General features: G+C 32.3%; 1 protein-coding gene across 1 annotated transcript; it reads right to left on the reverse strand.

Moving 5' to 3' along the window:
- Nucleotides 1-26,704, reverse strand: LOC100371948 (epoxide hydrolase 1-like). The gene is made up of 6 exons (XM_002740882.2): nt 26,568-26,704; nt 22,534-23,159; nt 22,262-22,391; nt 2,868-3,073; nt 1,865-2,093; nt 1-865 (listed from the first exon to the last, which is right to left on the reverse strand). Exons 2-6 carry the CDS (start codon nt 23,135-23,137, stop codon nt 661-663), a joined length of 1,374 nt encoding a protein of 457 aa, XP_002740928.1. The 5' UTR covers nt 23,138-23,159; nt 26,568-26,704; the 3' UTR covers nt 1-660.
- Between the last annotated feature and the right edge of the window lie 635 nt (nt 26,705-27,339).

Consider the following 27,339-nt stretch of genomic DNA (forward strand, 5'->3'; position numbering starts at 1 on the left):
TTTGCAGTATACAAAGATTTTGTTTTATTCTTTCATATACACCCCAAATTTTTTGTGCCTTTTCATCCGGCAAGTATTTAAATTGTTGAAATGGTAAAAATATATATATTTCATGTTTTATTTGAACAAATACTATGCGAGTTTAAGAAGTACATGTTTTGACAAATAAAGTAACATAATATCAATTAAAGAAACATAATTGGTCAATTGATTGGACACACTTAACTTTCTAAATGCTCAAAAATGAAATAGAATTATCCAAATACTCCTTAAGTTGTATTTAATGACAGGAAGCTGATTAATAATATATGATTATCATACTAATTCTATTCTATATGATTTCCACAGTTAACTACATATTAATATCATTTGACAACGTTTTGTGAATGCTGAGTTTGTTATAATTTGTATTGGAAATCAGAATGAGAATCTGCACATGCTTTATAAAGTGGTTTATATATTGTGCAATTAATTCACAATGCTTATTATTCAAAAATCCCAAGACGTAATAACAACTACCCTTAAGTTCGAAATGAAAGGGTAACAAATAATACATGTGTTTTACTGTTTAGTAATACGCATACTTTTTCATTTTTTTTTCAAATCAGAGCAAACTTGTATCCTAACATTATTTCGAATTTTATAATCAGTTTCATGAATTTACTCTCTTCTGACAATTTCACTGACAAACTTCCTTATATCTTCAGCAAGAAGCTGCGGCTCTTCAAATGCTGCAAAATGTCCACCTCTCTGCATTCTTGAGTACGTCAAAAGGTTAGGAAACAAAAGCTTACACCAAGTTTTTGGGAGATATGCCAACTCGTATTTAAATATTACGATGCCCACTGGTACCTCTGGCATGGCACTAGGAATGAATACAAATATTATTATGAAAATATTCCCCTTCATTTATGTTATACTGCTATAGTGACAAAACTGAAACCATCAGCTACTTTGAATCAGAACTTGACAAAATGTACAACGTATAGGTTCTGTTTGGTCTGTTAAAAGGAATGGTGAAAATATATTGATGAATTTTAGCTTTAACAAAATATTTTATGACATATACACACAAGCAAAAGCAAGTGTGTATATGAACTGGTCATAACTGAGTGGTATACCAAGTGGTGGCAAATTCACACAGGTATTTTGCCATTGCAAAGTTTATTCATGTAATTGTCTCCTTATTTTCACACAATGCAGATGCTTATTTGCTCTGTACACCCGATTGTGTTTTGAGGATTCACAAACTTCTTGGCTGACAGGTAAGCCAATAATTTTTCTGGCATTGATTATTTAATTCTGAAAACAAAAATAATATCTTGCTTCTCGTTTGAACCCAGAATACAAGTACTGTATCACAATTGAACATGGTTTTTCGTGTTTCATAGTTATTTCTATGTCTCAGGTAAAATATAATATTAATAACCATCCCCAGTGAACAGTATTGCAGGGGTACGCATTGACACATAACCATCTAACAGTCTATTCAAAATTATTCACCCATGTGCACAACACCAGTCATTAGGGAATTTTGTATATAATGCATCTGCAGGAATTAAATATACACATTCTATTCTATCGCCTAAACAGTCAGAAAGTGGTCAAATGGCCATGTTAGGTTTAATTTTGATCTAATATTTCTGCCAAAGCAAGGTGCACCAGTTCGCATTAGGGACTATCAGTATAGAAAAGTTCTATTTAGTTCAGCAGTTTTCTTAAATGGCTTGGCGAACAATAATGGTGGAAGAGGAAGAAGACAATCAGAACGATAATAAAAGGTCACCAAACCCTGGAGGTTTGGACCTCTAATAAGGTTGGTGTATGCACATGTAATAAAAAAACAAATATTCTATGAACTCACTCCAATTGCCCGGAAAGGATCTTTGGTACGGATTCTTTGTATAACCTCATTGATGAAACAATATTGCCATTAACCCAATAAATCATAACATTGGTCAACAGGTCATCCATAGTGAAATGGTTTTCTAAACCGCCACCGTGAAGGTCAAGATAATGTGGATTGGTACAGAAGATGAACTTTTCCAATATGTATGCTGCTAGTCCAACAGGAGAATCATTTAATCCAAAACCTGTATTAAACTAATTATTAATTATCCATTCATTCATTTTTCCATTTATTATACGATTGAATAAAATAAATTGAAAAACAAACACATCCACTATGTAGTGGTTAGTTTGACCTAATATAACTTGTTATAACAGCGTTACGTTCTTGAAGCATGCATAGCAAACCAGTCAGCAACTTAGCTGACAATGTTGCTGTTTTGATTTGCAAAACAATATGACGATGACAGTAATCAAGTTGGTAACAGCTATCATCATTATTTTGTATGATTTTTGTTGAAACATCTCATGTGTTATTACTGTTAAAGAAACTTGTAATGGTCATCGCCGAAATGTGGATGCCAAAAACATAGTGTATACAACATAGTGTATGTCGTTTATTAAATCATTTGCAAGTTGGAAAATGGCTCTGGGGCCCAGAGTTTACGTGCAGGTCCTCAAACTACAGCTAGCCACTTCAGTGTGCGCCATTTGTTGTGCAATGCAGGCATGTAATAAAATAATAATAATATCATAAATGCATTAGCCCAGTGAATCTATTTACCAAGTTTCATGGAAATGTGTTGGACGGTTCTTGAGAAATCAGTGTACTATCTGAAAATGAGCTCATTATTATGCAAATGAGATAATTAATATGCATATATATGGTATCTGTTGGATAATGTGATACCTATGCGACAGCTAATATATGCAAATTAGGTTGAACTAAACAATGCCAAGATGTCATCTCTGAACTAAACATGCCTCTGGAATAATAATGATCAATTGATTGGTCTTACCAGCAGTGTCTGGTTTTGTTGCCTGCAGATGCGCGTACCCAGTCTCCCTGAGCAAGAGTTTTAGTTTGTCAAATACAGGATAGATGCGATTAACATCTTCTGCATCAAGGCCAACCAATGAAGGGAAGACACTCCCAATGGCCAGTCTGACAGGGTACAATGATGGTTGGCCATTTGGAAAGTTGGTATGGTAACCTAAAACATGGCTGAGATAAATAAATAACAATTATGTTTCGAAGCCTCGAATATGAATCGTCAAAAATAATTCACATAGATGAATAATCACATGGAAACATTCCATAAATCCTCCAAAGATTTGATACATTAAATATCAAATGTAATGGTGAATATCAAATAGGATGTAATGGTGAATATCAAATAGGATGTAATAGTCAATATCAAATAGGATGTAATGGTGAATATCAAATAGGATGTAATGGTGAATATCGAACAGGATGTAATGGTGAATATCAAATAGGATGTAATGATGAATATCAAATAGGATGTATTGGTGAATATCAAATAGGATGTATTGGTGAATATTAAATAGGATGTAATGGTGAATATCAAATAGGATGTAATGGTGAATATCAAATAGGATGCAATGGTGAATATCATATAGGATATAATAGTGAATATCAAATAGGATGTAATGGTGAATATCAAATAGGATGTAAGAGTGAATATCAAATAGCATCTAATGGTGAATATCAAATAGGATGTAATGGTGAATATCAAATAGGATGTAATGGTAAATATCAAATAGGATGTAATAATGAATATCAAATAGGATGTAATGGAAAATATCAAATTGGATGTAATAATGAATATCAAATAGGATGTAATGGTGAATATCAAATAGGATGTAATGCTGAATATCAAATAGGATGTAATGGTGGATATCAAATAGGATGTAATGGTGAATATCAAATAGGATGCAATAGTGAATATCAAATAGGATGTAATGGTGAATATCAAATAGGATGTAATGGTGAATATCAAATAGGATGTAATGGTGAATATCAAATAGGATGTAATGGTGGATATCAAATAGGATGTAATGGTGAATATCAAATAGGATGCAATAGTGAATATCAAATAGGATGTAATGGTGAATATCAAATAGGATGTATTGGTGAATATCAAATAGGATATATCGGTGAATATCAAATAGGATGTAATGGTGAATATCAAATAGGATGCAATAGTGAATATCAAATAGGATGCAATAGTGAATATCAAATAGGATGTAATGGTGAATATCAAATAGGATGTAATGGTGAATATCAAATAGGATGTAATAGTGAATATCAAATAGGATGTAATGGTGAATATTAAATAGGATGTAATGATGAATATCAAATAGGATGTAATGATGAATATCAAATAGGATGTATCGGTGAATATCAAATAGGATGTAATGGTGAATATCAAATAGGATGCAATAGTGAATATCAAATAGGATGCAATAGTGAATATCAAATAGGATGTAATGGTGAATATCAAATAGGATGTAATGGTGAATATCAAATAGGATGTAATGGTGAATATCAAATAGGATGTAATAGTGAATATCAAATAGGATGTAATGGTGAATATTAAATAGGATGTAATGATGAATATCAAATAGGATGTAATGATGAATATCAAATAGGATGTAATGGTGAATATCAAATAGGATGTATTGGTGAATATCAAATAGGATGTAATTAAGCAATAACCCCCGCCGAAGGCGGGTATACCACGAGATATTGCACAATTCACGACATATATGCACGAGCCGCAGGCGAGTGCATATATGTAGTGAATTGTGCAATATCAAGTGGTATACCCAACTTCGGCGGGGGTTATTGCTATTATATTATACCAGTATATTGACAATTCGATAAAACTAGTAAAAAAAGAGTTTACTTTCATCTACTAAAAGATCATGATTATGGCCCTTGAACATGAATATTTATAAGAATAGTATGTAGTTGTACGCTGAATGCATACAAAAATTACATGCGCAACACAGTTCAAATTGAATACAAACTAATTTTTATTCCACATGAAAATGAAACATATCCACGTTGAATAGAGCAGCGTAAACACACAAATTAGCATAACAAAGGATGACCTTTCTGACCTTTTACTGACGCACAACGCGATTTGAAATACAGGGTCGTGTACAGTTTGGATCATTTAAACAACGGATTTTCCACGTTTTCATTCCGGTTTTTGTACAATTTGGACTGTAATTTGCCCATTGAAAGTACAGTTGTGAAATAAACCGGTTTTGTGACTCATCATACTACTTGTAACTGTGGATATTTGACGTTCAGCGGTACTTGGTTCGACCGAAATTTGAGACGCGGCGGGACGCGGTGTATCATGTACGGCGACCGGCACAGCGACCTCAGTTCCAACATCTGACCTGGATACCTTTGGTATAACCAAAGTTTTGTGACAGTATGACTGACAAGTTTTGTCGTTGTTCTGGGGTAAGTTTGATGGTGTAAGATCGGATTTTCGCATCGTTTTTGTGACACGTGCATGATATGCCTTGTCTCAACTCCGGCCGAAAGACTTTGCACGCCGTCGCTCTAATACAGTGGTTGGTGAACACTCGTCACAAATCTGTAGCTTTCGAAATTACCTTCATCATCTCCTGTAATTTATTTACCCATAGTGGAGAATTACAATACCATATATCGTCGTCGAATCCTGCGTTGTCCCGTGTTCTTTTAAACAGATGGCAATTACCCGGGTGCACTGCAATTTTGTCAGCTGCCGCGCGCTACCGGACACCGGTTGTTATTGGTGGCATACATTTTTGCCTGTGACTCATAGTTTTTTTCATTTTTATGTCATTAAATCCCTCAATTATATCTTGTACTTAAAGATCATGTTTTCTTTGTTGGAAGTTCGCAATCCATCTCAAAGTAACAACACTGAGAACATAGCGTTCTGGCGTTCGTGCAGGCACCTCACGGTGTTGAGGGACGGTGGTTTAGGTTTGTGTGGCGAACAACAATCACCCAACGACCGACGCTCACAACTTGGATCCCACAAATAACAAAAAGCAATATTATAGTTATATAACGTTTCAGATGTTTTTAATTCAGTATTTTTTTCAATATTCTTCCAAAATTCAACCACTATATTTCCCTAAAAATCAAATAATACCGGTTTTAAGTATTTCCGTATTAAACCTGTAGTCAATTCATGTTCCAGGGCCACTTGGTTTAGCCGTGCATTATCAGCCAATATACCATGGATTGCATATGCAAATTTTGTGTTTGGACCAATCAAATCAATGGATTAACACCATCAATATACTGGTATAATATAATGGTGAATATAAAATAGGATGTAATAATGAATATCAAATAGGATGTAATAGTGAATATCAAATAGGATGTAATGGTGAATATCAAATAGGATGTAATGATGAATATCAAATAGGATGTATTGGTGAATATCAAATAGGATGTAATAGTGAATATCAAATAGGATGTAATGGTGAATATCAAATAGGATGTAATGATGAATATCAAATAGGATGTATTGGTGAATATCAAATAGGATGTATTGGTGAATATCAAATAGGATGTAATGGTGAATATCAAATAGGATGTAATGGTGAATATCAAATAGAATGCAATGGTGAATATCAAATAGGATGTATTGGTGAATATCAAATAGGATGTATTGGTGAATATCAAATAGGATGTAATGGTGAATACCAAATAGGATGTAATGATGAATATCAAATAGGATGTATTGGTGAATATCAAATAGGATGTATTGGTGAATATCAAATAGGATGTATTGGTGGATATCAAATAGGATGTAATGGTGAATATCACATAGGATGCAATAGTGAATATCAAATAGGATGTAATGGTGAATATCAAATAGGATATAATGGTGGATATAAAATAGGATGTATTGGTGAATATCAAATAGAATGTAATGGTGAATATCAAATAGGATGTAATGGTGAATATCAAATAGGATGTAATGGAGAATATCAAATAGGATGTAATGATGAATATCAAATAGGATGTAATGGTGAATATCAAATAGGATGTAATGGTGGATATCAAATAGGATGTAATGGTGAATATCAAAAAGGATGTATTGGTGAATATCAAATAGGCTGTAATGGTGGATATCAAATAGGATGTAATGGTGAATATCAAATGGATGTATTGGTGAATATCAAATAGTATGTAATGGTGAATATCAAATAGGATGTATTGGTGAATATCAAATAGGATGTAATGGTGAATATCAAATAGGATGTAATGGTGAATATCAAATAGAATGCAATGGTGAATATGAAATAGGATGTAATGGTGGATATCAAATAGGATGTAATGGTGAATATCAAATAGGATGTATTGGTGAATATCAAATAGGATGTAATGGTGAATATCAAATAGGATGTAATGGTGAATATCAAATAGGATGTAATGGTGGATATCAAATAGGATGTAATGGTGAATATGAAATAGGATGTAATGGTGAATATCAAATAGGATGTAATGGTGGATATAAAATAGGATGTATTGGTGAATATCAAATAGGATGTAATGGTGAATATCAAATAGGATGTAATGGTGGATATCAAATAGGATGTAATGGTGAATATCAAATAGGATGTAATGGTGGATATCAAATAGGATGTAATGGTGGATATCAAATAGGATGTAATGGTGAATATCAAATAGGATGTAATGGTGAATATCAAATAGGATGTAATGGTGGATATAAAATAGGATGTATTGGTGAATATCAAATAGAATGTAATGGTGAATATCAAATAGGATGTAATGATGGATATCAAATAGGATGTAATGGTGAATATCAAATAGGATGTAATGGTGAATATCAAATAGGATGTAATAGTGAATATCAAATATGATGTAATGGTGAATATCAAATAGGATGTTATGGTGAATATCAAATAGAATGCAATGGTGAATATCAGATAGGATGTGATGGTGAATATCAAATAGGATGTAATGGTGAATATCAAATAGGATGTATTGGTGAATATCAAATAGAATGTATTGGTGAATATCAAATAGGATGTAATGGTGGATATAAAATAGGATGTAATGGTGAATATAAAGTAGAATGCAAAATGGTGAATATCAAATAGGATGTAATGGTGAATATCAAATAGGATGTAATGGTGAATATAAAATAGGATGTAATGGTGAATATCAAATAGGATGTAATGGTGAATATCAAATAGGATGTAATGGTGGATATCAAATAGGATGTAATGGTGAATATCAAATAGGATGTAATGGTGAATATCAAATAGGATGTAATGGTGGATATAAAATAGGATATATTGGTGAATATCAAATAGAATGTAATGGTGAATATCAAATAGGATGTAATGGTTAATATCAAATAGGATGTAATGGTGAATATAAAATAGGATGTAATAATGAATATCAAATAGGATGTAATGGTGAATATCAAATAGGATGTAATGGTGAATATAAAATAGGATGTAATAATGAATATCAAATAGGATGTAATGGTGAATATAAAATAGGATGTAATAATGAATATCAAAAAGGATGTAATGGTGAATATCAAATAGGATGTAATGGAGAATATCAGATAGGATGTAATGGTGAATATCAAATAGGATGTAATGTTGAATATCAAATTGGATGTAATGGTGAATATCAAATAGGATGTTATGGTGAATATCAAATAGGATGTAATAGTGAACATCAAATAGGATGTAATGGTGAATATCAAATAGGATGTTATGGTGAATATCAAATAGGATGTAATGGTGAATATCAAATAGGATGTAATGGTGAATATCAAATTGGATGTAATGGTGAATATCAAATAGGATGTATTGGTGGATATCAAATAGGATGTAATGGTGAATATCACATAGGATGCAATAGTGAATATCAAATAGGATGTAATGGTGAATATCAAATAGGATGTAATGGTGGATATCAAATAGGATGTAATGGTGAATATCAAATAGGATGTAATGGTGAATATCAAATAGGATGTAATGGTGGATATAAAATAGGATGTATTGGTGAATATCAAATAGAATGTAATGGTGAATATCAAATAGGATGTAATGATGGATATCAAATAGGATGTAATGGTGAATATCAAATAGGATGTAATGGTGAATATCAAATAGGATGTAATAGTGAATATCAAATATGATGTAATGGTGAATATCAAATAGGATGTTATGGTGAATATCAAATAGAATGCAATGGTGAATATCAGATAGGATGTGATGGTGAATATCAAATAGGATGTAATGGTGAATATCAAATAGGATGTATTGGTGAATATCAAATAGAATGTATTGGTGAATATCAAATAGGATGTAATGGTGGATATAAAATAGGATGTAATGGTGAATATAAAGTAGAATGCAAAATGGTGAATATCAAATAGGATGTAATGGTGAATATCAAATAGGATGTAATGGTGAATATAAAATAGGATGTAATGGTGAATATCAAATAGGATGTAATGGTGAATATCAAATAGGATGTAATGGTGGATATCAAATAGGATGTAATGGTGAATATCAAATAGGATGTAATGGTGAATATCAAATAGGATGTAATGGTGGATATAAAATAGGATATATTGGTGAATATCAAATAGAATGTAATGGTGAATATCAAATAGGATGTAATGGTTAATATCAAATAGGATGTAATGGTGAATATAAAATAGGATGTAATAATGAATATCAAATAGGATGTAATGGTGAATATCAAATAGGATGTAATGGTGAATATAAAATAGGATGTAATAATGAATATCAAATAGGATGTAATGGTGAATATAAAATAGGATGTAATAATGAATATCAAAAAGGATGTAATGGTGAATATCAAATAGGATGTAATGGAGAATATCAGATAGGATGTAATGGTGAATATCAAATAGGATGTAATGTTGAATATCAAATTGGATGTAATGGTGAATATCAAATAGGATGTTATGGTGAATATCAAATAGGATGTAATAGTGAACATCAAATAGGATGTAATGGTGAATATCAAATAGGATGTTATGGTGAATATCAAATAGGATGTAATGGTGAATATCAAATAGGATGTAATGGTGAATATCAAATTGGATGTAATGGTGAATATCAAATAGGATGTATTGGTGGATATCAAATAGGATGTAATGGTGAATATCACATAGGATGCAATAGTGAATATCAAATAGGATGTAATGGTGAATATCAAATAGGATATAATGGTGGATATAAAATAGGATGTATTGGTGAATATCAAATAGAATGTAATGGTGAATATCAAATAGGATGTAATGGTGAATATCAAATAGGATGTAATGGAGAATATCAAATAGGATGTAATGATGAATATCAAATAGGATGTAATGGTGAATATCAAATAGGATGTAATGGTGGATATCAAATAGGATGTAATGGTGAATATCAAAAAGGATGTATTGGTGAATATCAAATAGGCTGTAATGGTGGATATCAAATAGGATGTAATGGTGAATATCAAATAGGATGTAATGGTGAATATCAAATAGGATGTAATGGTGGATATCAAATAGGATGTAATAGTGAATATGAAATAGGATGTAATGGTGAATATCAAATAGGATGTAATGGTGGATATAAAATAGGATGTATTGGTGAATATCAAATAGGATGTAATGGTGAATATCAAATAGGATGTAATGGTGGATATCAAATAGGATGTAATGGTGAATATCAAATAGGATGTAATGGTGAATATCAAATAGGATGTAATGGTGGATATCAAATAGGATGTAATGGTGAATATCAAATAGGATGTAATGGTGAATATCAAATAGGATGTAATGGTGGATATAAAATAGGATGTATTGGTGAATATCAAATAGAATGTAATGGTGAATATCAAATAGGATGTAATGATGGATATCAAATAGGATGTAATGGTGAATATCAAATAGGATGTAATGGTGAATATCAAATAGGATGTAATAGTGAATATCAAATATGATGTAATGGTGAATATCAAATAGGATGTTATGGTGAATATCAAATAGAATGCAATGGTGAATATCAGATAGGATGTGATGGTGAATATCAAATAGGATGTAATGGTGAATATCAAATAGGATGTATTGGTGAATATCAAATAGAATGTATTGGTGAATATCAAATAGGATGTAATGGTGGATATAAAATAGGATGTAATGGTGAATATAAAGTAGAATGCAAAATGGTGAATATCAAATAGGATGTAATGGTGAATATCAAATAGGATGTAATGGTGAATATAAAATAGGATGTAATGGTGAATATCAAATAGGATGTAATGGTGAATATCAAATAGGATGTAATGGTGGATATCAAATAAGGATGTAATGGTGAATATCAAATAGGATGTAATGGTGAATATCAAATAGGATGTAATGGTGGATATAAAATAGGATATATTGGTGAATATCAAATAGAATGTAATGGTGAATATCAAATAGGATGTAATGGTTAATATCAAATAGGATGTAATGGTGAATATAAAATAGGATGTAATAATGAATATCAAATAGGATGTAATGGTGAATATCAAATAGGATGTAATGGTGAATATAAAATAGGATGTAATAATGAATATCAAATAGGATGTAATGGTGAATATAAAATAGGATGTAATAATGAATATCAAAAAGGATGTAATGGTGAATATCAAATAGGATGTAATGGAGAATATCAGATAGGATGTAATGGTGAATATCAAATAGGATGTAATGGTGAATATCAAATTGGATGTAATGGTGAATATCAAATAGGATGTTATGGTGAATATCAAATAGGATGTAATAGTGAACATCAAATAGGATGTAATGGTGAATATCAAATAGGATGTTATGGTGAATATCAAATAGGATGTAATGGTGAATATAAAATAGGATGTAATGGTGAATATCAAATAGGATGTAATGGTGAATATCAAATAGGATGTAATGGTGGATATCAAATAGGATGTAATGGTGAATATCAAATAGGATGTAATGGTGAATATCAAATAGGATGTAATGGTGGATATAAAATAGGATATATTGGTGAATATCAAATAGAATGTAATGGTGAATATCAAATAGGATGTAATGGTTAATATCAAATAGGATGTAATGGTGAATATAAAATAGGATGTAATAATGAATATCAAATAGGATGTAATGGTGAATATCAAATAGGATGTAATGGTGAATATAAAATAGGATGTAATAATGAATATCAAATAGGATGTAATGGTGAATATAAAATAGGATGTAATAATGAATATCAAAAAGGATGTAATGGTGAATATCAAATAGGATGTAATGGAGAATATCAGATAGGATGTAATGGTGAATATCAAATAGGATGTAATGTTGAATATCAAATTGGATGTAATGGTGAATATCAAATAGGATGTTATGGTGAATATCAAATAGGATGTAATAGTGAACATCAAATAGGATGTAATGGTGAATATCAAATAGGATGTTATGGTGAATATCAAATAGGATGTAATGGTGAATATCAAATAGGATGTAATGGTGAATATCAAATTGGATGTAATGGTGAATATCAAATAGGATGTATTGGTGGATATCAAATAGGATGTAATGGTGAATATCACATAGGATGCAATAGTGAATATCAAATAGGATGTAATGGTGAATATCAAATAGGATGTAATGGTGGATATCAAATAGGATGTAATGGTGAATATCAAATAGGATGTAATGGTGAATATCAAATAGGATGTAATGGTGGATATAAAATAGGATGTATTGGTGAATATCAAATAGAATGTAATGGTGAATATCAAATAGGATGTAATGATGGATATCAAATAGGATGTAATGGTGAATATCAAATAGGATGTAATGGTGAATATCAAATAGGATGTAATAGTGAATATCAAATATGATGTAATGGTGAATATCAAATAGGATGTTATGGTGAATATCAAATAGAATGCAATGGTGAATATCAGATAGGATGTGATGGTGAATATCAAATAGGATGTAATGGTGAATATCAAATAGGATGTATTGGTGAATATCAAATAGAATGTATTGGTGAATATCAAATAGGATGTAATGGTGGATATAAAATAGGATGTAATGGTGAATATAAAGTAGAATGCAAAATGGTGAATATCAAATAGGATGTAATGGTGAATATCAAATAGGATGTAATGGTGAATATAAAATAGGATGTAATGGTGAATATCAAATAGGATGTAATGGTGAATATCAAATAGGATGTAATGGTGGATATCAAATAGGATGTAATGGTGAATATCAAATAGGATGTAATGGTGAATATCAAATAGGATGTAATGGTGGATATAAAATAGGATATATTGGTGAATATCAAATAGAATGTAATGGTGAATATCAAATAGGATGTAATGGTTAATATCAAATAGGATGTAATGGTGAATATAAAATAGGATGTAATAATGAATATCAAATAGGATGTAATGGTGAATATCAAATAGGATGTAATGGTGAATATAAAATAGGATGTAATAATGAATATCAAATAGGATGTAATGGTGAATATAAAATAGGATGTAATAATGAATATCAAAAAGGATGTAATGGTGAATATCAAATAGGATGTAATGGAGAATATCAGATAGGATGTAATGGTGAATATCAAATAGGATGTAATGTTGAATATCAAATTGGATGTAATGGTGAATATCAAATAGGATGTTATGGTGAATATCAAATAGGATGTAATAGTGAACATCAAATAGGATGTAATGGTGAATATCAAATAGGATGTTATGGTGAATATCAAATAGGATGTAATGGTGAATATCAAATAGGATGTAATGGTGAATATCAAATTGGATGTAATGGTGAATATCAAATAGGATGTATTGGTGGATATCAAATAGGATGTAATGGTGAATATCACATAGGATGCAATAGTGAATATCAAATAGGATGTAATGGTGAATATCAAATAGGATATAATGGTGGATATAAAATAGGATGTATTGGTGAATATCAAATAGAATGTAATGGTGAATATCAAATAGGATGTAATGGTGAATATCAAATAGGATGTAATGGAGAATATCAAATAGGATGTAATGATGAATATCAAATAGGATGTAATGGTGAATATCAAATAGGATGTAATGGTGGATATCAAATAGGATGTAATGGTGAATATCAAAAAGGATGTATTGGTGAATATCAAATAGGCTGTAATGGTGGATATCAAATAGGATGTAATGGTGAATATCAAATAGGATGTAATGGTGAATATCAAATAGGATGTAATGGTGGATATCAAATAGGATGTAATAGTGAATATGAAATAGGATGTAATGGTGAATATCAAATAGGATGTAATGGTGGATATAAAATAGGATGTATTGGTGAATATCAAATAGGATGTAATGGTGAATATCAAATAGGATGTAATGGTGGATATCAAATAGGATGTAATGGTGAATATCAAATAGGATGTAATGGTGAATATCAAATAGGATGTAATGGTGGATATCAAATAGGATGTAATGGTGAATATCAAATAGGATGTAATGGTGAATATCAAATAGGATGTAATGGTGGATATAAAATAGGATGTATTGGTGAATATCAAATAGAATGTAATGGTGAATATCAAATAGGATGTAATGATGGATATCAAATAGGATGTAATGGTGAATATCAAATAGGATGTAATGGTGAATATCAAATAGGATGTAATAGTGAATATCAAATAGGATGTTATGGTGAATATCAAATAGAATGCAATGGTGAATATCAGATAGGATGTGATGGTGAATATCAAATAGGATGTAATGGTGAATATCAAATAGGATGTATTGGTGAATATCAAATAGAATGTATTGGTGAATATCAAATAGGATGTAATGGTGGATATAAAATAGGATGTAATGGTGAATATAAAGTAGAATGCAAAATGGTGAATATCAAATAGGATGTAATGGTGAATATCAAATAGGATGTAATGGTGAATATAAAATAGGATGTAATGGTGAATATCAAATAGGATGTAATGGTGAATATCAAATAGGATGTAATGGTGGATATCAAATAGGATGTAATGGTGAATATCAAATAGGATGTAATGGTGAATATCAAATAGGATGTAATGGTGGATATAAAATAGGATATATTGGTGAATATCAAATAGAATGTAATGGTGAATATCAAATAGGATGTAATGGTTAATATCAAATAGGATGTAATGGTGAATATAAAATAGGATGTAATAATGAATATCAAATAGGATGTAATGGTGAATATCAAATAGGATGTAATGGTGAATATAAAATAGGATGTAATAATGAATATCAAATAGGATGTAATGGTGAATATAAAATAGGATGTAATAATGAATATCAAAAAGGATGTAATGGTGAATATCAAATAGGATGTAATGGAGAATATCAGATAGGATGTAATGGTGAATATCAAATAGGATGTAATGGTGAATATCAAATTGGATGTAATGGTGAATATCAAATAGGATGTTACGGTGAATATCAAATAGGATGTAATAGTGAACATCAAATAGGATGTAATGGTGAATATCAAATAGGATGTTATGGTGAATATCAAATAGGATGTAATGGTGAATATCAAATTGGATGTAATGGTGAATATCAAATTGGATGTAATGGTGAATATCAGATAGGATGTAATGGTGAATATCAAATAGGATGTAATAGTGAATATCAAATAGGATGCAATGGTGAATATCAGATAGGATGTAATGGTGAATATCAAATAGGATGTAATGGTGAATATAAAATAGGATGTAATGGTGAATATCAAATAGGATGTAATGGTGAATATCAAATTGGATGTAATGGTGAATATCAAATAGGATGTAATAGTGAATATCAAATAGGATGCAATGGTGAATATCAGATAGGATGTAATGGTGAATATCAAATAGGATGTAATGGTGAATATAAAATAGGATGTAATGGTGAATATCAAATAGGATGTAATAGTGAATATCAAATAGGATGCAATGGTGAATATCAGATAGGATGTAATGGTGAATATCAAATAGGATGTAATAGTGAATATCAAATAGGATGCAATGGTGAATATCAGATAGGATGTAATGGTGAATATCAAATAGAATGTAATGGTGAATATCAAATAGGATGTAATGGTGAATATAAAATAGGATGTAACAATGAATATCAAATAGGATGTAATGGTGAATATCAAATAGGATGTAATGGTGAATATCAAATAGGATGTAATGGTGAATATCAAATAGGATGTAATAGTGAATATCAAATAGGATGCAATGGTGAATATCAGATAGGATGTAATGGTGAATATCAAATAGGATGTAATGGAGAATATCAAATAGGATGTTATGGTGAATATCAAATAGGATGTAATAGTGAATATCAAATAGGATGCAATGGTGAATATCAGATAGGATGTAATGGTGAATATCAAATAGGTTGTAATGGTGAATATCAAATTGGATGTAATGGTGAATATAAAATAGGATGTAATAATGAATATCAAATAGGATGTAATGGTGAATATCAAATATGATGTAATGGTGAATATCAAATAGGATGTAATGGAGAATATCAAATAGGATGTAATGGAGAATATCAAATAGGATGTAATGGACAATATCAAATTGGATGTAATGGTGAATATCAAATAGGATGTAATGGTGAATATCAAATAGGATGTAATGGAGAATATCAAATAGGATGTAATGGTGAATATCAAATAGGATGTAATGGAGAATATCAAATAGGATGTAATGGTGAATATCAAATAGGATGTATTGGAGAATATCAAACAGGATGTAATGGTGAATATCAAATTGGATGTAATGGTGAATATCAAATAGGATGTAATGGAGAATATCAAATAGGATGTAATAGTGAATATCAAATAGGATGTAATGGAGAATATCAAATAGGATGTAATGGTGAATATCTAATAGGATGTAATTGAGAATATCAAATAGGATGTAATGAGGAATATCAAATAGGATGTATTGGTGAATATCAAATAGGATGTAATGGTGAATATCAAATTGGATGTAATGGTGAATATCAAATAGGATGTAATGGTGAATATCAAATAGGATGTAATAGTGAATATCAAATAGGATGTAATGGAGAATATCAAATAGGATGTAATGGAGAATATCAAATAGGATGTAATAGTGAATATCAAATAGGATGCAATGGTGAATATCAGATAGGATGTAATGGTGAATATCAAATAGGATGTAATGGTGAATATCAGATAGGATGTAATGGAGAATATCAAATAGGATGTAATAGTGAATATCAAATAGGATGTAATGGAGAATATCAAATAGGATGTAATGGAGAATATCAAATAGGATGTAATAGAGAATATCAAATTGGATGTAATGGTGAATATCAAATAGGATGTAATGGTGAATATCAAATAGGATGTAATAGTGAATATCAAATAGGATGTAATGGTGAATATCAAATAGGATGTAATGGAGAATATCAAATAGGATGTAATGGAGAATATCAAATTGGATGTAATGGTGAATATCAAATAGGATGTAATGGTGAATATCAAATAGGATGTAATGGTGAATATCAAATAGGATGTAATGGTGAATATCAAATAGGATGTAATGGTGAATATCAAATAGGATGTAATGGTGAATATCAAATAGGATGTAATGGAGAATATCAAATTGGATGTAATGGTGAATATCAAATAGGATGTAATGGTGAATATCAAATAGGATGTAATGGTGAATATCAAATAGGATGTAATGGTGAATATCAAATAGGATGTAATGGAGAATATCAAATAGGATGTAATGGAGAATATCAAATAGGATGTAATGGTGAATATCAAATAGGATGTAATGGTGAAGATCAAATAGGAGGTATCGGTGAATATCAAATAGGATGTAATGGTGAATATCAAATAGGATGTAATGGTGAATATCAAATTGGATTTAATAGTGAATATCAAATATGATGTAATGGTGAATATCAAATAGGATGTAATGGTGAATATCAAATTGGATGTAATGGTGAATATCAAATAGAACACAACGGTGAATATCAAATAGGATGTATTTATGAATATTAAATAGTATGCAATGGTGAATATCATATAGGATTTAATAGTGAATATCAAATATGATGTAATGGTGAATATCAAATAGAATGCAATGGTGAATATCAGATAGGATGTAATGGTGAATATCAAATAGGATGTAATGGTGAATAACAAATTGGATGTAATGGTGAATATCAAATAGGATGTATCGGTGAATATCAAATAGAATGTATCGGTGAATATCAAATAGGATGTAATGGTGAATATCAAATAGGATGTATTGGTGAATATCAAATTGGATGTAATGGTGAATATCAAATAGGATTTAATGGTGAATATCAAATAGAACACAACGGTGAATATCAAATAGGATGTATTTATGAATATTAAATAGTATGCAATGGTGAATATCATATAGGATTTAATAGTGAATATCAAATATGATGTAATGGTGAATATCAAATAGGATGTAATGGTGAATATCAAATTGGATGTAATGGTGAATATCAAATTGGATGTAATGGTGAATATCAAATTGGATGTAATGGTGAATATCAAATAGGATGTAATGGTGAATATCAAATAGGATGTAATGGTGAATATCAAATAGGATGTAATGGTGAATATCAAATAGGATGTAATGGAGAATATCAAATAGGATGTAATGGAGAATATCAAATAGGATGTAATGGTGAATATCAAATAGAATGCAATGGTGAATATCAGATAGGATGTAATGGTGAATATCAAATATGATGTAATGGTGAATATCAAATAGGATGTAATGGTGAATATCAAATAGGATGTAATGGTGAATATCAAATAGGATGTAATGGTGAATATCAAATAGGATGTAATGGTGAAAATCAAATAGGATGTAATGGAGAATATCAAATAGGATGTAATGGTGAAAATCAAATAGGATGTAATGGTGAATATCAAATAGGATGTAATGGTGAAAATCAAATAGGATGTAATGGTGAATATCAAATAGGATGTAATGGTGAATATCAAATAGGATGTGATGGTGAATATCAAATAGGATGTAATGGTGAATATCAAATAGGATGTAATGGTGAATATCAAATTGGATGTAATGGTGAATATCAGATAGGATGTAATGGTGAATATCAAATAGGATGTAATGGTGAATATCAAATAGGATGTAATGGTGAATATCAAATAGGATGTAATGGTGAATATCAAATAGGATGCAATGGTGAATATCAAATAGGATGTGATGGTGAATATCAAATAGGATGTAATGGTGAATATCAAATAGGATGTAATGGTGAATATCAAATTGGATGTAATGGTGAATATCAGATAGGATGTAATGGTGAATATCAAATAGGATGTAATGGTGAATATCAAATAGGATGTAATGGTGAATATCAAATAGGATGTAATGGTGAATATCAAATAGGATGTGATGGTGAATATCAAATAGGATGTAATGGTGAATATCAAATAGGATGTAATGGTGAATATCAAATTGGATGTAATGGTGAATATCAGATAGGATGTAATAGTGAATATCAAATAGGATGTAATGGTGAATATCAAATTGGATGTAATGGTGAATATCAGATAGGATGTAATGGTGAATATCAAATAGGATGTAATGGTGAATATCAAATAGGATGTAATGGTGAATATCAAATTGGATGTAATGGTGAATATCAAATTGGATGTTATGGTGAATATCAAATAGAATGCAATGGTGAATATCAAATAGAATGCAATGGTGAATATCAAATAGGATGTAATGGTGAATACCAAATAGGATGTAATGGTGAATATAAAATAGAATGCAACGGTGAATATCAAATAGGATGTAATAGTGAATATCAAATAGGATGTAACTGTGAATATCAAATAGGATGTAATGGTGAATACCAAATAGGATGCAATGGTGAATATCAGATAGGATGTAATGGTGAATATCAAATAGGATGTTATGGTGAATATAAATTAGAACGCAACGGTGAATATCAAATAGGATGTAATAGTGAATATCAAATAGGATGTAACGGTGAATATCAAATAGAATGTAACGGTGAATATCAAATAGGATGTAATGGTGAATACCAAATAGGATGTAATGGTGAATATCAAATAGGATGCAATGGTGAATATCAAATAGGATGTAATGGTGAATATCAAATAGGATGTAATGGTGAATATCAAATAGGATGCAATGGTGAATATCAAATAGGATGTAACGGTGAATACCAAATAGAATGCAATGGTGAATATCAATTAGGATGTAATGGTGAATATCAAATAGGATGTTATGGTGAATATAAAATAGAACGCAACGGTGAATATCAAATAGGATGTAATAGTGAATATCAAATAGGATGTAACGGTGAATATCAAATAGGATGTAATGGTGAATACCAAATAGGATGCAATGGTGAATATCAGATAGGATGTAATGGTGAATATCAAATAGGATGTAATGGTGAATATCAAACAGGATGTAATGGTGAATATCAAATAGGATGTGATGGTGAATATCAAATAGGATGTAATGGTGAATATCAAATAGGATGTAATGGTGAATATCAAATTGGATGTAATGGTGAATATCAGATAGGATGTAATGGTGAATATCAAATAGGATGTAATGGTGAATATCAAATAGGATGTAATGGTGAATATCAAATAGGATGTAATGGTGAATATCAAATAGGATGTAGTGGTGAATATCAAATAGGATGTAATGGTGAGTATCAATTAGGATGTAATGGTGAATATCAAATAGGATGAAATGGTGAATATTAAATGGGATGTAATAGTGAATATCAAATAGGATACAATGGTGAATATCAAATAGGATGTAATGATGAATTTCAAATATTATTATACATCTGTCACCGTTACGCCATACGTTACAGCGTGCCATAATTTTGCGGTATTTTACGGGGTATTTTCATCCTACCATATAAGAAAATGCGAATTCCAAATATGGAATGATTACGCGCGCAAACGTCCTCTAATAATAAAAACAAACAAACATGGGTGTCGCCAGGGTTTGACCGAACTCCATACAAAGAAATTTGGATTTCTGCATTCCCATGACGTTTCTTAGGAAGGAAAAGATGCATAATAATAAGGTCATGGCGATAATGCCTCAAAGTATGCGCCCAGACAGTACGCCGCCGCCGCTGTACGCTGTCTTCGTGTATACTTCGAGGTATCGTAATAACCTCATAGTATGTAATGGTGAATATCACAAATAATGTATAATCACTTTAGCCATCCGCAATAGACATCAACGTGCAAGAAAGGATATTTAAGTGAGATATTTAAGTTGTTTCATGTTTAGGATATTCTTTATATGAAGCAAAAATGTACGGTGAAATCCGTAACCGGGATCGCTGTGGCGTGTTCTACGCTGTGAACATTTCTACTCATACCATGCCGATGCTCACCGAGAACGCTCTCAGCCAAGTGACAATTATGTTTGGCGAATAGTGAAATAACTTGCCTTTTATAATTTCTCAATTCATTTTAATAATGTTATCCTCGATAAATTGAGTGATTCCCAATGCTGAATCACTGTTACTAAAAAGAGTGTCCGTGGGTGAAAGGAACATTATATTAAGTGTATGAGTTTTTTTCAGCAGTGCATGTATGCTATTGATTAATGTGTCACTTGTTATGATACATAAACTAAAATATTGCATACTTCTAATATAAGTATTGTTATTTTGTGGGATGAAATAAATAACACATGTTTATTAGGGCAATATCACAATTTGAGGTCTGCCCTCGGGCTGTTGACCACGACCACGATCCCTTGGACAGGCAACAAATCGTGATAGTACCCTCACAGTCAAGTGTTATTATTTAAATGGTAAATTCCAAATATTATGTAATGAGGTAAGCACATTGTACGTTTTTTGATGCATTATTTGATCATTCATTAAAAGCATTATGTAGTGCTCAAAACGTGTGGTTATATGGAATAATCACTAATGACTATGACTACTGTACACTGTTTAATTTTTGCTAATAATATTTTTATGATTTGATGGTTATATAAAATTTGTGACTGCTGAAATTTGCAACAAATTTTCTCACGATATTAAAGCGGCTCACATTCGCTAAGACCATTTGTTATTTAATATATGTATCTGTCCTAGCAGCTTTCTCCTAGATTTTAAACACGCAAAATTAGTTCCTTGATACACCAGTAAAAGATCTATTAGTAGACAGACAGTCAGACTACTAACATCCCATTAACTCACCTTGGCTGGATCAGGCTGAGTGCGTGTCCAATTCCTGCACCCCAATCCCCGCCTTGATAGTAATATTTCTCATGTCCAAGACGGCTCATTAATTTGTCAAACACTCTGGCTGCTGCAACCACATCAAAACCTGGTAGTATGAAAACAAAAAATCAATATATGTATTAGGTCATTTATGTAGAATTTAAGAGCTAATATTAAAGTTACTACAGGAAATATCAGAATGGATTATATCCTCAAATCCACTGTTCAAATTATGTTAGAAAGATTACCTTGTTTATGAGGGGCTTCTGAGAAACCGTATCCAGGAATGGAGGGGCAAATTACTTCAAATGTGTCATCATCAGTTCCAAGATGGCTCTTAGGCTCGGTCAAGAATGGCATGATTTTATAAAACTCAACAAAAGATCCCGGCCACCCATGTACCATCAGTAGTGGTTTAATCTTCTCTGATGGTATCGCTCCTTTCGGTTTAACATGCATGAAGTGCACGTCAATTCCTTCTATATTTGTCTTGAAGTGCTCGTACTGGTTTAGGTATTTTTCCTGTTTTTTCCAATCGTATTTATTTGTCCAGTACTCCACAATGGTCTTCATAAAAGTTGAGTTGAAACCGTAGTGAAACTTGGCTTCTTCAAGAGGTTCAAACCATCTTGTTTTCACCAGCCTCTGCTTCAAATCGTCAATCACTGAATCATCAACATTGATTTTAAATTTTCGGATGCTGGTGTTTTCTTCACCCTTTGGCTTCTCACCATTCCCCCACCATCCATCACCATACTCAGGCACCCTGGGCTGAGAGGTAAGAAACCCAGCAAAATACAATCCAGTTACTATGGCAACTAACACAATGAAAATTGTCACTTTAATCCCCATCGTTGAAATTGATTCCTGCAACCTTAAAAAAATAATAAGATACAATAAGATACTATAATGAACAATTTTAATCACTTACTAACGTTTTCATCACCAGTTCCCTTTTTCATACTCCCGTTTATAGTCTGCACTTTCCTTCATTAGATTGGGACGCAAATGGCCATTTTTTTGAGTAAAAACTGTAATGTTTCTTTCATTGGCGATCCAATATTGCCCTTATAATCACTTTTGTGGCTTTGTGTGTGTGTGTGTGTGTCTTCCAATATTTTCACGTATTATTACTTCTGTGATTTTTTTGGCTTGGCTGATTACGATCAAACTTGGCAAACTCTAGTTATAAGGAAAAATCGGTCCACCGTTTCCATAGCAACAGCTAAAAAACTGATTTTTGAATAGCTTCGCGCCAATGTATCTCCTCTTACAAATTTAGGATAAAGACATAGCTCATTCTACTCAGCTTGAGTGTGGGCACGAAGTTACTATTTGAATTTATGATATCTTTTTTTTCAAAGTTGGGGTAACCCTTTACCAGGAATGGCATTTTAACTCTCCTGTGATTTTTTTTTTTGGCTGGGCTGATTTGGTCAAATCTTGGCAGAAAAGTCACACCTTCACTCTATCTAGGTTGAAAAATCTGAAAACAAATTTTGGCCCATCGTTTCCATGGCAACAGCCAAAAAAACTATTTTTTTAAATACCTTCGCGCCAAATGTATCTCACCCTACAATTCTAGGATTAAAACGCACGGACATATCTCATTCTACTCAGCTTGAGTGTGGGCAATGATTTACTGTTTAATTTTTTTTATGTATATTTCATTAACGAGAAAATTGACCTCAAAGTTGGGGTAACTTTTCACCACCTACGACTTTTAACTCTGTGATTTTTTAGGCTCGCCTGATTTTGTTCATACTTGAAAGGTAGGTCGTGCCGTCACTAATTGGCCTACCCCAGACCATTCGTCCCGGTGTTATCGCTATCGCCACACGAGACTCCAGCTTGTCTCCTATACAATTTGACTGCGCACATCCAGAAAGTAGATGTAACTGTGATTGGTGGAATACTAATGAGTTGAGTGTCAATCAAACGCCCACGCTATCTTTAGTAAACAAAGTCACGTGACACGCGCCATTTTAGTTTTGATTAGTTCATCGGATCGGAGTGGTCGGGCAGGCGATTTCAAGGCAGCACGCTTAACCCTTTCGTTCACAGGTTGGGAGATATTAGAATGACTGACAATTTCACGCCACTGTTTTACATTATTGGCGGATTTTTCTGCGCTATCAATCTTTCTCTTACAAACTAGACATAGATGAGACGACAGAGTCGCTCCTTTCACAACGTCGCACTGGATCAAATTGGAAAGACGATTTCCATAAGTTATCCCTCCTGCTTTTCCTGGCTTGAATAAATTCACACACGACTTTAACTGTCCACAAACTCGAAGACTACACGAACACAGTCTACAATAGTCGTCCGCAACAATATGTATGTATTTCTTCGGTGTACTGATGCACGAATGCACCGTGACACGGTGTTTCTCGGGTGTCGCCATCGCTGAGAATGCCGCCGGCGCATTTTTTCACCCAACTCGCGGTTCTGTTTTGCAACATTTTATCAATATTCCCTTTGACAAAATCGCCGACAAAAGCACCGCTTTGCTGATCTTTTGTTCTATAATTCTTAATGCAAACACCGACCCTAGTAGTAATTAGTAACGTCGCCTAGTACATATGAACGGTCGTCATTGCAAATCGAACATCCTTTTGAAATTTGGACGTCGGGCAGGCGATTTCAAGGCACCGCACTTAAATATTAGCAACATATTTTTCTGAGCGGTTGTTTATTCTCTTTCAAATGAGACATAAATGTGACGACATAGTCGATCCCTTATCCACCGCTAAGAATGCCGCAATGTTTCGTTCGTTTTGCAACATGCCACAAATCGTCGAAAAAAACACCACTTCGACGGAAGCTTGCGTAATAAGGGGGTTAAAACAAGAAAACAAATGCCATGTTTAATACATATCGACCTGTTTTACTTGCGAAAGATAACGGAACATGAACTCGTTTCGTGCGACTTCGGAACCCGAAGGAACACACCAACAACGTTGAATTTACCCGCTATCTTCCAAATATGGTATATTAATTTATTCAGTTGTTTATTTAGAGTGACGTCTGCGGTCAAATGCGATTGGCTATCGATGTCAGTGCAAAGGTCATATGAATATTAAAATTAAGTGGGCGGAAGGAAAATTGTATAGGAGACAAGCTGGAGTCTCGTGTGGCGATAGCGATAACACCGGGACGAATGGTCTGGGGTATAATTGGCCCACCACTGCCATGGCAACATCCAAAAACTGATTTTTGAATACTTTCGCCCCAAATTTATTACCCCAAATTTATTACCTCCTACCAGTTTTGTAATAGCAATGTTCAAATCATCATGCTTTTTATTTTGACTACGTTGCGCACTGGTAAGAGATCACCGGCGCCGACATTGTTACACTGTATCAACGTAATTTCAACGCAACTTTGAACTTTGAATGCACTGTAAATGCTGCCGTCATTTTTAGAAAATACTATCGCAAAACTTCGTATACGGGCCCCATCTAGTTATAAACCGACGTTTGCTTCACGTTCATGTCCTACCGTTGAAACAGCCAAAAACATGTTGCTTGTTTTTGAGCGGAGCGGATCGCCAACTAGCCTACCGGCTTGCTTTTTTTTATTCCGCTATATATATGTATAATTTTTTAATCCCGCTATAGGTATATATTTCGGAATATATGTTGCCAAGTCATAAGTCGATATGTGGTTTGGCACCAAGATTCAGAATATTTTTGACGCAAAAAACAGGAAATTAAAAATAGGACCCTCGCAAAAATAGCATTTCCTAACCTGTGTTATTTCTTATACATCGGGAGGAGGGGGGGGGGACAATATGCCGATGTTTGAAAAAAGTCCATTCATAATATTTACGTTACAAGAGGCTATGGTCTGACAGTGGCGCCCGACTGTGGCAACAAAATAATGACTAATTTTTCCTTGGAAATTGTTCAAAGGTTTTTCGATGGTAGTTCATCGACAAGCGGTCATGTATAGCAAATATTACATCTAATTCATAACAATCCCGTCTGCCGACCCAGTTGTCCGGTCATGCTGATGATCAGACATACACTGGCTCGAAACGCACTGCAAATTAAGTTGCACAAGACACAATTTTGTTTATCGTGTTATAAGTCAAATTATAAACAATCACGATTGTCACATAATCTACCAAAATCTAGTATATTAAGTACTCCAGTAAAACGCGCGAAACCTAAGCTCCTTAGTAAGACACATGACATGCAAGTTCATTGATGGACACGCCCATGCTGCAATATCCATCCACTAATTACATGTATGTATATCGAACAGAAGATCTCACCTGATGCGACCAACGCAACCTCTACAGAACAGTGGGAGATATGACCAAGAAGGAAGGTACACACGTGAATCTACAAACAAGTGTACTAGTATTACCACTACTTCTATCGCAGTTGAGTCGAAGCTGCAGCACAGTCCCTCTATGGACTATAGAGAGACTGTGGTCTAATGTTATTGGCTACACATATCACGTGACAGCGCAACACTAATTCACCAGCTGGAGGTCAGTACAGGCCTGAGGTCAGTGCGAGGTAAATCGATGAGACGTTAATTATAACCCTGAAAAGGAGTTATGCGCAGTGTTTTTCAAAACTCCAAATTGGAAAGAGTGTAGAACTTTTAATACATTCCGCTTGATTACTGGTTTAATCACTAATTCATCGCAAATGGGTCAATGGACTTGGGTGACCTAATTGGCGTATGGCATGGAATTTTCGTGTATTGTTTCCGAGATCGTTTTTTTAAATTGAGTAAACGACTTTTAAAATCCAGATGAAAGTAAAGAACGATGATGTGTCGCATTCACTTGGAAAGCCTAGTATTCGAAAACAAATCTCGATTGAGTGCAGTTGAACGCATTCGAAACTGATGTAACGTAAAAATAGATTATCCGCCTCAATATTTGAGTATGAATATTTTTCTCAAGATAAAGCATTGTCGTTGTATTATTAGTATGTTTGGAGTGTAGCAGATATATGCTATGGCAGGGAATTATGCGATGAAAGAGTTTTATCGTCGACCAGATACTTATACTATTGCATGTATTTAAAAAT

This window comes from Saccoglossus kowalevskii, chromosome 14 (genome assembly GCF_978046115.1).
Source record: "Saccoglossus kowalevskii chromosome 14, keSacKowa6.1, whole genome shotgun sequence".
Classification (NCBI taxonomy): Eukaryota; Metazoa; Hemichordata; class Enteropneusta; family Harrimaniidae; genus Saccoglossus; species Saccoglossus kowalevskii.

Excerpts from the sequence above, each read along its gene's own strand:
- LOC100371948 (XM_002740882.2), bottom strand. The coding sequence starts at position 23,137 with ATGGGGATTAAAGTGACAATTTTCATTGTGTTAGTTGCCATAGTAACT. Across the intron at positions 22,392-22,533 it reads AGAAGCCCCTCATAAACAAG|GTTTTGATGTGGTTGCAGCA; the intron begins GTAATCTTTCTA and ends TCATACTACCAG. Across the intron at positions 3,074-22,261 it reads CTCAGCCTGATCCAGCCAAG|CCATGTTTTAGGTTACCATA; the intron begins GTGAGTTAATGG and ends TATTTATCTCAG.